At 38.7% G+C, this 13,764-nt stretch overlaps 1 protein-coding gene across 4 annotated transcripts in view; it reads left to right on the top strand.

Annotated features, from left to right (window-relative positions):
* Positions 1 to 13,012, top strand: part of PRIM2 (DNA primase subunit 2) — a 343,351-nt gene extending 330,339 nt beyond the window's left edge. For all 4 annotated transcript variants that reach the window (XM_057493690.1, XM_036916298.2, XM_036916299.2 and 1 more), the window contains 2 exons: positions 6,372 to 6,440; positions 12,442 to 13,012. In XM_057493690.1, coding sequence (XP_057349673.1) covers positions 6,372 to 6,440; positions 12,442 to 12,666 — 294 coding nt within the window. In that variant the 3' untranslated portion in view covers positions 12,667 to 13,012. The remainder of the gene's footprint in view (positions 1 to 6,371; positions 6,441 to 12,441) is intronic.
* The last annotated feature ends 752 nt before the right edge of the window (positions 13,013 to 13,764 follow it).

Here is a 13,764-nt window from a genome sequence, read left to right as displayed (position 1 = left end):
AATCAGCATAGTAAGATGTTATAGAGTAATTAATAGTCTTCTCCATGCTGTACTGCCTTCCCTGTGATGTACCTATGTTGTGATTGCTAATTATAGTGCCCCTTAATCCCCTTCTGCCTCTCTGCTCACCATCCTCCTCAATCCCTCCCCTTTGGTAACTGCTAGTCCCTTCTCAAGTCTGTGATTCTGCTGCTGTTTTGTTCTTTCAGTTTTGCTTTGTTGTTATACTCCACAAATGAGTGAAATCATTTGGTACTTGTCTTTCTCCGCCTGGCTTATTTCACTGAGCATAATACCCTCTAGTTCCATCCATGTTGTTGCAAATGGGAGGATTTGTTTTCTTTTTATGGCCGAATAATATTCCATTGTGTATGTGTATCATCTCTTCTTTATCCATTCACCTCCTGATGGACACTTAGGTTGCTTCCATTTCTTGGCTATTGTAAATAGTGCTGCGATAAACATAGGGGTGCATATGTCTTTTGGAATCAGTGATCTTGTTCTCTTTGGATCAATTCCTAAGAGTGGAATTCCTGGGTCAAATGGTATTTCTATTTTTAGTTTTTTGAGGAACCTTCATATTGCTCTCCACAATGGCTGAACCAATTTACATTCCCACCAACAGTGTAGGAGGGTTCCCCTTTCACCACATCCTTGCTGGAATTTGTTGTTCATTGATTTTGGATGTTGGGCATCCTAACTGGTATGAGGTGATATATCACTGTGGTTTTAATTTGAATTTCCCTGATAATTAGCAGTGTGGCGCATCTTTTCATATACCTGTTAGCCATCCATATTTCTTCTTTGGAGCAGTGTCTGTTCAAATCCTCTGGCCACTTTTTAATAGGGTTATTTGTTTTTTGGTGTTGAGGCATGTGAGTTCTTTATATATTTTGGATGTTAACCCCTTGTCAGATAAATCACTTATGAATATATTCTTCCATACTGTAGGATATCTTTTTATTCTGGTGATGGTGTACTTTGCTATACAGAAACTTTTTAGTTTAATGTAGTCCCACTTGTTGATTTTTAATTTTGTTTCCCTTTCCTGAGGAGATGTGTTCAGGAAAAGTTGCTCATGTTTATATTCAAGAGATTTTTGCCTATGTTTTCTTCTATGAGTTTTATGGTTCCATGATTTACATTCAAGTCTTTGATCCATTTTGACTTTAGTTTTGTGTATGGAGTTAGACAATAATCCAGTTTAATTCTCTTAGATGTAGCTGTTCAGTTTTCCCAGAACCAGTTGAAGAGGCTGTCTTTTCCCCATTGTATATTCAGGGCTCCCTTATCATACATTGCATTAATTTGCCATATATGTGTGGGTTTCTATTTTGGCTCTCAATTCTGTTCCATTGATCTATGGGTCTGTTCTTGTGCCAGTACCATATTGTTTTGATTACTGTGGCTTTGTAGTAGAGCTTGGAGCTAGGGAGTGTAATCCCCCAAGCTGTGTTCTTCTTTCTCAGGATTGCTTTGTCTATTTAGGTCTTTTGTGGTTCCATATGAATTTTAGAAGTATTTGTTCTAGTTTGTTGAAGAATGCTGTTGGTATTTTGATAGGGATTGCATTGAATCTGTAGATTATTTAGGCAGGATGGCCATTTTGACAATATTAATTCTTTCTATCCATGAGCACAGGATGTATTTCCATTCATTGGTGTCTTCTTTAATTTCTCTCATGAGTGTCTTGTAATTTTCAGAGTATAGGTCTTTCACCTCCTTGGTTAGGTTTATTCCTAGGTATTTTATTCTTTTTGATGCCAACTGTGAATGGAATTATTTTCCTGAGTTTCTGCTGCTAGTAGTTCTTCCTATCCATGAGGACAGAAGAGATTTCCATTTATTGGTGTCTTCTTTAATATTTCTTATGAGTGTCATGTAGTTTTTAGAGCAAAGATCTTTACCTCCTTGGTTAGGTTTATTCCTAAGTGTTTTATTCTTTTGATGCAGTTCTAAATAGAGCTGTTTTCTCGATTTCTCTTTCTGCTAATTCATTGTTAGGATATAAGAATGCGACAGATTTCTGTGTATTAATTTTGTATCCTGCAACTCTGCTGAATCCGTTTATTCTGATATTTTTTTTGGTGGAGTCTTTAGCGTTTTCTGTATATATCATGTCACCTACAAACAGTCACAGTTTAACTTCTCCCTTACAGATTTGGATGCCTTTTATCTCTTTGTGTTGTCTGATTGCCATGACTAGGACATCCTGTAGTATGTTGAATAAAAGTGAGGAGAGTGGGCATCCTTGTCTTATTCCTGATTGTAGAGGAAGAACTTTCAGCTTTTTGCCAGTAAGTATGATGTTAGCTGTGGGTTTGTACTCTCTATACCCATTTTGTTGAGAGTTTTGTTATGAATGGATGTTGAACTCTGTCAGATGCTTTTTCAGCATCTGTTGAGATGATCATGTGGTTTTATCCTTCTTTTTTGTTAATGTAGTATGTCACATTGATTTATGAATGTTGTTCAATCCTTGCATCCCTAGTATACATCCACTTGGTTGTGATGGATGATACTTTTGATGTAGCTTTTAAATTTTTTATGTATTTATTAGAGGCTTTGGGTTTATGGTTACCATAAGGTTCATGGATAGCTTCCTAACTATATTAAATTGATGAGCAGTCTATTTCAAACACAATCTGAAGTACATTTATTTTATTCTTCTTCCTCCTCCACACTTTTGTCTATTAGATGTCATAATCTGCATTTTTTATATATCCCTTGACTGATTTTGTGTATAGTTGATTTTACTTCTTTTGTTTTAATTTCATACTTGGTTGGTAAATAATTGGTCTACTATCTTTACAGAGGGTTTATTTTCACTGATGAAAGCTATTTAGCCTTAGGAACATTTCCATATACAGAAGTCCCTTTAACATTCTTTGTAATGCTGGTTTAGTGGTTATAAATTCCTTCAGCCTTTGTTGATCTGGGAAATTTTTGATATCTTTCAAATTTGAATGGTAATCTTGCTGTGTAGAGGATTCTTGGCTGAAGGTCCTTCTGTTTCAATACATTTAATATTTCATGCCACTCCCTGCTGGCATGTCAAGTTTCTGCTAAGAAGTCTGCTAATAGCCTGATGGGTTTTTCCTTTATAAGTAATCTTTTTTCACTCTCTGGCTGCTTTCAGTATGCTTTCCTTATTTTTAATCTTGGGGCTGTCTTTCTGTAGTTCCATTTGTTAGGGACTCTCTGTGCTTCCATGTATCTATTCTATCCCCAATTTGGAGAAGTTTTCAGCAATTGTTTCTTCAAAGAGACTTTCTACCCCTTTGTCTCTCTTTTTCTCATACCCCTATTATGTGAGTATTGTTTCGTTTGGAATGGTCCTACAGCTCTCTTAGCATCCTCTCATTTCTAGATTCTTTTTTTCTCTTAGAGAACAGGAAAACAGTGAAGCTGAGGAACTAATTTCCATCTCATTGATTGTCTCCACTTGCAGCCATCTATTATTTTCTCCATTGTATATTTCGTTTCATTTACTGTATTCTTCAGCTCTGACTGGCTCTTTTTCAGCTCTTCTATCTCTTTAATGAAGTCCTCCCTGAAATCAATACTTTTCTGCACATCAGTGAGCATATTTATGATTGTTACTTTGAAGTCCTTATCAAGAAGACTGGTAATCTCTGTTTCATTTAGTCCTCTTTCTGGTGTCTTATCCTGTAGTTTTGTTTGGAACATATTCCTCTGCCTCCTCTTTTTGTCATGGTTTCTGTGTTTCTTCCTTTGTATTACATGGATCTGCTATGCTTCGTGGTCTAGAGAGTAATGGCTTCATGGAGAAGGTGCCCTGTGGTGCCCCAAGGCTCACGACTCTTCTGTCCAGTGCCTGGGTCTCCTTTGCAGTGGAGCCCTGGTTTCTATGGTGGGCTGTGGGCAGGGTCACTTTTCTGTCTGCTGACAGTGGTCTAGCTCAGTCAGCTGTGGGTGGCAGCTCACCTCAGCTGTCCCTTTGTGATCAGAGCAGGGGTGCTTCTGCCTGGATTATTGTGGGCAGGGCCACCCTCTGCCTCCCCTGCAGCTGTGGTGGTGCTGTTGGAGGTAGGGGGACAGTTGAAGCTCGGGGGCCTGTGACACCAGCTGCACCATCTAAAAGGAGGAAGGAGCATTCATAGCTGACTCCTGCAGACCCTGTCCCAGATGGGCTGAGAGAGTGCACAGGAAGCTGGAAGAGCCTCCCCTCTGCCTGCCAGACAGCAGAGTTTGATGCTGCTGGGCCAAGGGGGACAGGCTGCCAGTGAGGGGATGGAGATTTTTGGGCTCTCATGAGCAACCTACCACTTGGGATAAGGGAGGACTCAGGTAGTGATGTCCACCTACCTGCCCTTTCTCCTGAGGAGAAAGCTCAGTGCAAATCCCACCCTTCTGACACCTTTCCTGTTGCTTGTAAATCCTTCAAACTGCTGCCTCTATTTTGGGTCTCAGTGACACCAAAGGACTGCCTGTCCTCCAGGCTGGGTGTGCAGAGTTCCTGAGCACTGTCCTCTCCCTGCTCCTTTCCTCTTCCTTGGGATTGTGGGCTGGGCTGGGAGAAGGGCTTAGGTCCCACCTGATCGTGGCTCTGACCCTTCGCCCTTCTCTGTGTGGCCTTCTCCTCACCAGGTGCAGGTGGTCGGTTCTGCAGGGTTCCGGTCATTTTCAGGGTTAGTTGTATTTGCTGTAGTTGCTTCCTAGCTGTGTATGGGAGGAGGTTTCTGCCTTCCCTTCCTATTCTGCCATCTTTTTTCCCCTCTCCATAGATCTGTTTTCCTATTTTCCTTAACAGGTGTTTCTTAAAAGGATTTCTTTATAACATGTTTCCCAAACATATATCTATTAGGTTGTATGTATATAATGTTATATATTTACTTTGCAAGGAAAAGTTTTTTATATACATATCTATGAATATACATATATACATGCATGTATATAGAATATGATGTTGGATTCATTGTTTTACATAAAAAGAACCTTTACCACACGGTTTTTTATTTCTGTGAATTCATTTCCTCTTCAGATAGTTTATGGCAACATTTAAATTTGTTTGAAGTCTTTGCTTCTCCAGAATTGTAATTCACAGGTACTCAATAATCAAGTTCATCTCAATAGGAGTATCTGTATAAAAACATTGGAGAATATGACCTCTGAGTGTTAAAGTTACTTGGAAAGCTTTGTGGCTTTATTCATTTTTGTTGTAGTAATTCAAGAAAAATGGACAGATCGAACAGGCAGGATCCTGGGTGCTGTGACTGGCTGGCATTACATAGGTCTTTCTTACATAGGTCTTTCATATAGGATTTAATGGAAGGTGACCAGAAGTGTATAAGACAATCAGAGAAAACCAATTATTTTAAGGACAATATTGTCAGTATTGTATGATGCCCATTCTTGCAACTGTAATAATTTTGTGTATCTGTCAAAAGATATAAGCTATATTTAGTAATGAATATAGCAGGAATTTGAGGCTTCATGTACTTTTCTTTCTGTCATCGGAAGGAGGTCAGCCTTTTGAAAGGGATAGAAATTAACATTTCTCTAGAATTATTTTTCCCTTCATTTGAGTCTGTCTCTTGATTCCAGGATTTTACTGTGTTTGATAAACATGCCAAATATACATTTTATTTATTTGGCAGAGAAGGTGATGAAACTTTACAAATTTCAACTGGCATTGCAGTCTGCTGATAAGAATGGGCGTTTGCACCACTCTGAAGAGATTACAGGCTGTGGAATGGGAAAGCAAATTGTATTTACAAAAGATAGGATAATGTTCCTAATAGGTGTTCAGAATAGACTATTCACTCTCCTATTCTGCTGAGCTTTAGCAGAAATAACTTCATTTCTAAAAAGAACAAATCTGATTGAAGGGGGGAGCATTCCCTCTCACAGACACTTGTTCAAAGAGTTTACATTAAATTTTCCTGATGGGCACACAGCTCTATTTTATGCCGTATCTATATAAACTAGTAATGTGAAAAATAAAAATCTAAATAGTATACTTCATAGCTTCATGCACCAGCCATTTACATTACTAGATTTATATCTACAATTTTGGAAGAAATGTTCCAATATGATTTTCTGACAATAACTGTCGAAGTCATAATACTAGGATCTATTTTCATCTTGTCAAGGTAAAGTTACTGAAATTTCACAGTTGGTAAGTCAGAAAGATCACTTACTATCTCGTCATCTGTGATTTAATGCTGACCTAAACAGCTACTATATAATGTCACAATCATCACAGTGTCCAGGCTGCAGAAGTACAACATTGCTACATGATTTAATGCATTTCCTGTTTGGAATGAAGATTTTGAAAAGGCCAACAACCCTGAGCAACAGTGATTTTAGAAGAAATTTATTATTCTCTGTTTTCTTGTTCATTTTAGATTCTGGCTTTAGTAAAAGAGACACATTACCAAGTAGCCTGTCAGAAGTATTTCGAGATGATACATAATGTAAGTAACTTTTTAAACTTTATAGCCTAATTCTTTGTCTTCTGTTATTCTGTTTCATTCAGGGCTTTTAGCTTCAGCGGTAGAAACCACTCCAGGTATTTTAAGCAGAAAGAAATAAATTACACAATATTAGGTAGTTTATAAAAGTCTGTAGAAGGTCCAGAGAATAAAGCTTAGATGTTACATAACTAGGAATGTTATAACTAGGAGAAGCCACACCATGAGAGAGCCTGCCTTTTACTAGAGCTGCCACCCACCACTCCACATCTAGGGTTGAGAGTAAGCTTGTAAAAACTTTAGGTCTCTGTCACAGCTGCTCGGTTCTACTGTTGTAGTTCAAAAAGTAGCCACAGACGATGTGTAAATGATGTTCTAGTAGGACTTTATTTACAAAAACCAGTGGTGGGCCATTTTTGACCCACAGGCCTTCATGCAGAAAATCAGACTTCTTTTGCTTGTGGCTGCCACCCTGTGTTACTTCACTTCTCAAGTCTGATGTTTATCTGTATGGAAGAACTTAGTTTACCAGGTATACCCTTAAAGGCGAAGGAGTCAGTGAAATGTGTGTGATTTTTATTTTGGTAGCCTCTTCAGTACGAAAAGGCCTGCTAATAGGTTCTGAAAAGTTTAACCAAGAGTCACAAACTCAAGGACCTACAGAGGTCAGGCAAATAAGCCAAAAAAGTGAACTGGGCTGAAATTAATACCAGACAGTATTGTAAGAAGTGTAGCCCACTGAAGAATTCCCACCCTGTTAGAGGCAAGCACAGTGAGGAGTTTCACTACCCTGTGTAGGCCAACGGAACACCTCTGTAGGTCCAGTCCAGCCCACTGACTCCCAGTCTTCAAGCACTGATCATGGTTTCCTAACCTAGGACAAATCTTGCAACATTTTGTTCGGAGTCTGGTATGTATCAGGTTTCAAAAGGATCTATGATCCTCCCAAAAAAGATGTTGCGCTTATTGAGTTCGTCATCAGCTGTTTTGCTGTCCTTTCTATGTAGTTTTCATGAAATAATCTTCCTATTGTAGTTACTTTTATCAAGTAAATTCTGCTGTTATTTACTTCCTAACAATATCATCTGTAACCCTTAACACATGCCAGGCACAGCCCTACGCACTTTACCACATTAACCCTTTTGATCCACACTATAGGACTGCAGCTAGTACTGTTCTTACCCCCATTTATGAATAAGGCTTAGGCACACTGAGCAACCAGTGTAGTACCGTGTATAAGGGGTGGAACTTGGCTTCTAACCAGGCTGTTGAGTGGCCTGTCTGAAGCTTATGAGCTATTCGACAGAATCTCGTACTGTATCTGTAATAATAGCTGTTGAGGTCAGTAGCATTTTTCTGTCTAGATTCATAATCCAATCTTCATAACTTACATTAAAAGAAAAACAACAACAACCCTGAGGCCTAGCAGTTCTACATGACTAAGGTACCACAACTGGTTAATGGGAGACATGGAGCTAGAACTAGTCTGCTGTGGGTCTAGTCCTCTACTAGGCTTGTTTTAAATATTATTTAAAGACATAAAAAGTTATTTTTACAAAATTTAAAGGAATAAACACAAATTCTCATTCATTTTCTCAGAAAGAAAACTCACCAGATAAGCCAGCTATGCCTGGTAACTTCAGCCCAGTTTTGCCTGATTCTTTCCCTTGAAGATTGTATTCCTTAATTTACTTGCTCAGCTTGAGAGTTCTAATTTCATGTATATTCTTAATTATTTGTGGACCCTTCTAATTAAGAGGCCTCAGAACTTTCACAAATTAAGGTCTATTATTCAACCTCTCTTTTTTTAAAAAAAAGATACGAAAATTATATTTAAACATTGAGTTTTAGTGACATAAAAGTAAGGAGTTTTTTTTTTCTCCAATCTGCCTTTGCAGCATCTGTCCTATTGATTATTCAAGAGTATTTCTATTGTCAGTTGTTAAAACTTGCCTTAGATTAATGAAGATATTGAAAAGATGTGAAGATATTGAAAAGATATATGAAAAGATCACAGAAAGTCCAACTTAAACCACATATAAATCAATAGAATAAAAAAGCTGTTGTATTCGCTAGATGTCTCATTATAGATTCTTAATTGTGAATGACTCTCTATTTTAATTAGGAAAATAGTTACTATTTTTTACTCTATTGTCAGGTTTCTGCCATCCTGCCCTCCCCCAACAAAAAACCCTATGTTTATTTTCCTGAGACTTCTGTGATCAAACTCACTTTAGTGAAAGTTCTGAAAATGAACCACTTAATTGATCCCATTTACAGCAGCACTATAATAGTTCCATATGGCTTTCTGGTGATGCCAGCTGCCTCATTATAAGCCGTCATTGCAAAACCTCTTGATTAAAAACCAAACATCCCATAGGTAAAACAATATTGCTTCCATTTCTTCAAAATCTACATTTGCAGTGCCAGAAATATGAGACCTGTGTTTTGTGAAGGCCACTGTGTGCAAAACATGTTGATTGCAAGCAGATGCTTGAGAGTCGCTTAGTAGATGTCAAAAGCTGCCCTGCCTAAAACCTTTTATCCTCAGTATTTTAGAAAGCAGTGTTTTATACTGTATTTTTTTTTCTTATGCCATAGTCCATGTGAAAATGAAAAAACTAGGCCTCTGTAGATTATTCCTGAGTATCCAGAATGACTCAGTGCCAAAAAGCTGAGCGTATTTTTTCCCACTGTATCAGTCATTACAGAGATCTTGTTCACACATTTTCCTGGAGTTTTAAACAGAACATACCAAATATGATTTTTTAAAATAATAACTCAGGTCTTTATTATGGATATCAGAACGCTGGGCTGGAAGCCAATATCCTCTCTTACGTGCATCACTGCAGTAGCTTCCTAAATCAGTTCCTAGCATCTGCAGCACACGCACCATTTCAGTGCTCCCTCTTCCACACAACTGCTAGGGTGCTCTTTCTTTAAAGTAGGAGAATCTGATTAAAACAAAAACTTTAAAAGGCTTTCCCCCATTCCCTTTTCTAGATCCTTTGTAGTCCAAGAGAATGTGGCAAAATGAAAATGGATCACAGAATTTCCCTATCCCAATACTTAATGGACTGTACGAAACACAATAAAAACCCATCAATCCAACAAGAAAAAAGGCATGAAAATTCTGTTTCCAAATCTAGAATGAAGCAGTGTTCCTTTTTAAAAAAGGAGCAAACAGCCACTGACTCATTTCTTTGGTTTTCCCCATAGCAACCCTGTGATGTAGCCACTATTATCTCCATTTCATTGATGAAGAAATGGAGACTTATAAAGATGACTGTATTTCATTTTGTCCACATTGAAGTCTAATAATTTAGTTTAATCCAGTATGAAATGTTTTTTTATAATCTTTACAGCCAAATTTAGCTTTAGAAATAATGATTGTAAGTTTGATTTTTCATAAAACCTCTTAGAACAGATTTCAGAGCAACTAAGTGATCTAATCAAAATGCTTGAATTCTAATTCACACAAAATTGATTACTAGTTCTGTAACTATGTAAACCAAGTTATCTCTTTTAGCCTCATTTCCCTAGATTGTACATGGAGGCTATTCAACTTAAAGGGTCCTCAAGTCTTTCTAGTCTCTAATGTTCTCTGTTTATAAAACAAAGCCTTATGATTGAAATGTGGCAGGCATTATGCTTACTTTTCATTGGAATCCTTGTAAAATGCACACTTTATATTAGATCTTCCAGTTCTTAATGAATGGGTGAAAAATCAAATATAATAAGTTCACAAATGAGTCCATTATTAATAATAAATACAGATGTAACATAAATCATTCAGGAAACATTTTGAAATTAAGCAGCAAAATAGCAGATAAGAATTTGTTCTTAGTGATTTGGGTGATAACTCTTAGTCTGTTATACATTAAAGTTACTATAAAATTATTGTCCCAATGTGGATTACCAGAAAAGACCTTGTTTCTGTTTATGGGTTCACTTGTGAGGAGGGTTAGTTCTGGACCATAACAGCACCTCTTTTAACCCCCTGCTAACTCATTTTAATCTACCATAAGGTTACACATAGCCCTAATCACTTCACCCCCCTTCTTAAGGATTTTTAGTGACTCTCTGATGCCTACAAAATTAGGTCTAGACTACTTATCCTGGTTTTCAAGGCTTTCTGAGGTCTGGCCTGTCTCCCGACCTCATTTCCTATTATTCTCCTTTATGTGCCTTTCACACAAGGCCATCCGAACCACCTGCTTTCCCTCTCGTGGTGCTCCTGTGCTCTTGCTGTTTGTCTTGCCCTTCACCTCACTGTCCTAGGTTTTCACTCCCAACTACTATAGCCTTTCCCTCACTAAGCCTCCCTTGATCTCCGTAGCCAGAATCTCTCTCTAATGTTAAGTATATAAACCTTGTCTGTGACCCTTAAGTATATGACTTGCTAGGCTGGAAATTTCTTCACAGTTAGACTTAGTCAAATGCTTTCTCCTATGAAAAACTACCAGCTTATAACATGGCCTTGTACATAGTCTTCAGTGTGAAATATAAAACTGGTGTACACTGGTTTGTTGTGGGCTAACCTCACCAAATATTTATTAGCTCTGTACTGTCACTTCAGTACAGAGTGAGACTAAGAAGGTTGATAAATACAGGACAGGTGAGCAAAGGAAGTGTAATGGCTTCTCAGTTTATAAAAATATGTGAAGTAAAAATAACCCCTAACAGAAAGGCCCAACAAGGAATGCAAGAAACGGGGCGTTCTGTTTGTCATCAGCTGCGACTGTGAAAAGCAGGGATCTGAGTCAGGTTTAGGGTTACATGTGATCAGTTCAGTCTGACTGCAACTGTGGTTGAATGTGAAGAAAGTGATCATGCGAGAAGTTCACACTTACAGGGCTCTCTTGCTCATACGTCCCACCCCAGTAGAAAGCACCAAGAGTTAGTAAAGAGTTACACATTTTAAGGAATGAATATAAAATTACTGAGCTTAGCATCAAGCTGCAGCATCAGCACCCCGGCTGCAATCACGGACCCTGCTAATTCGTAGCCTCGCTCCAGCCCTGCCTGTGAGTGATCTTGAGCAGTTACTTAACCTTTCTCAGATGCCTCATCATAAAAAACTGAAAATATTGACATTCTACCTTCAGAAGGCTCTTATGGAGCTAACTGAATATATGCATGTGTAAGTGTGTATATTTGCCACTTAGAACAATGTCTGCCACATAATAGGCATTAAGTAAGCACTTGATAACTATTAAGGAATATCGTTTTCTTCACCATTGATATTGGAATCAAATGTAGAAAAAGTCGTGTTTGCTGAATCTCAACTACAGCATATATTCAAATCCTCATAGAGGCTCATTGAGTATGAAAGGCACAGAGGAATGGGTGATTTGAAATGATAGTCAAAATACAATTTTAAGTTTAGTGATAGTATTTGAGAAAAGAAATAACATAAAACTGTGAACCTGGTTGTGTTTGCATTAAGTCACAGTGAAAATTACAAAAAGATTTGCAATAAAAAGACCAGGGAAAGCCCAAGATTGGAATGAAAAAAATTGTATTAGGTTTTTTTTTTCAGAGCTTGTATTATACTAAATGGGATTACTTATGCCAGACTTATAAGCTCCAAAATATGAGTGGTATCAGGGAGGGACCAGTTGATCAAAGTGGTGTCTGTGTTAGCCATTCCCTGTTTGAAGATTCCGTCTTTTTTTTAATAAATATTGACCAACAATATGTCAGGCATTTAGCTTGGAACTGCTTTGGAGCCATCTGAGATGCTGAGTTGCAGAGAAAACTGGAGCTAAGTGCAGAGATCTGGACTGTAGACAGAGGTGCAGGAGCCATTAATGTTTAGGTAGGCGTTGATGCTCCTTCTGAATGCAGTCATGTAGGTAGTGAAGTGAGTGGAATGAACAAGAACTGCTAGGAAACATGTTTCAGGTATTAAATAGGTTTCAAATGAGGTCTGGGACAGTTTTTGAAGCCCCATATACCTTTGCTAAGTATTAATGTGATACACCTTTTCTTCCCCATACAGGTGAATGATTGTGGCTTTTCTTTGAATCACCCTAATCAATTCTTTGTTGAGAGCCAGCGGATCCTAAATGGTGGTAAAGACGTCAAGAAGGAGCCTGTCCCACCTGAGACTCCACAACCCAAGCCCAGTGTCCAGAAAGCCAAGGAAGAGTCCCCTGCCCTGGCCTCTCTAAATCCCTCTCCGGACATGGCTGTGGAGGGACTAGAGGATTACTTCAGTGACTGATTCTTGGCATTCAGTAATCTTCTCCTCCCTAGCTTTCATTTCCTACTTTTAAGATTTTCCCCCTTTTTTCACCCTGGTGTCAAGCTTCTCCCTCCACACGTACACATGCTTCTTAGGAAAACAGGCTTGCAGGTAAAAACAAAGACCTCCACTATATTTTGCTTTCACATAAGGGTAGAGGAACAATTTCTCTTGACGTCTAACTCTTGGGTAGTGTGATGTAAGTCCTGTGTTAGGAGATAAAACAGCTTTCTAGACTGGTTACAGCCCCCCAGGAAGAATGCAACTCGAAACTTTTAACCCAACCCTTTTCTGGACCACTTTGGTTAATAAATATCAAAATGGGCATGAGTGTGTCTGTCAAGTGGTGTTTTGGAGCATCGAGCACACTGCCAGTCACCAGTGACTTTAAACTTTTTTTGTTGACTGTGTATGGTCATTCCACATCAGCAAGGAGCACTTTTGCCTTGACTGGCAGCAGAGTTTACTGAAATGCATTGTGACAAGAATTAGGAGAATGAGTCAGCATTTGTATAGTCAGTTGTATGATTAAAACACGGAAGTGTGTTATTATGTAAAATGATGGTACCGCTTAGCTGCTGTCATTTTCCATTATTTTGGGGGCAGGTGCACAAAGAATAGACAGTTACTAAAACCCTTCAGACTTTCTTTGCGACCTTCTTGCATCTTCATTCCACCCTCCAACCTCCGTACCTTATTGCTTCTGCAGCTGCTGCGAACTGTCAGATTGGCTTGGCAAATTCATTCACAGAATATGCTGCTGTTGAGAGCAGCCCCCTCCCCTCAGTGCCAGCAAAGGGCTTTGGTACATGCTGTGGTTGACCACCGACAAAGTAGAGTGATGCCCGCTCCCTCTACCTGCCTCTAGCAAGTGTGGTGCCCTGTATGCCTTGTGGAGCAGTGTCCCCGTGGAGCCCCCATCTAACTAACTTAGTTCCTCCCTGTGGTCTCTACTCACTCCTGCAGAGTATTTGGGGCTCTTTGAAGGGAGAGGTGACCCAGGTTGACGTGTAACCCTTTCTCACCTATTACTTTGGATTATGTAAAAATACTCTCTTTCAGTCCTCTTTTCCTGGT

Source organism: Manis pentadactyla, chromosome 16, assembly GCF_030020395.1.
Source record: "Manis pentadactyla isolate mManPen7 chromosome 16, mManPen7.hap1, whole genome shotgun sequence".
Classification (NCBI taxonomy): domain Eukaryota; kingdom Metazoa; phylum Chordata; class Mammalia; order Pholidota; family Manidae; genus Manis; species Manis pentadactyla.
The sequence above is the reverse complement of the archived record's forward strand: the minus strand, read 5'-3'. Positions and strand labels throughout refer to the sequence as shown.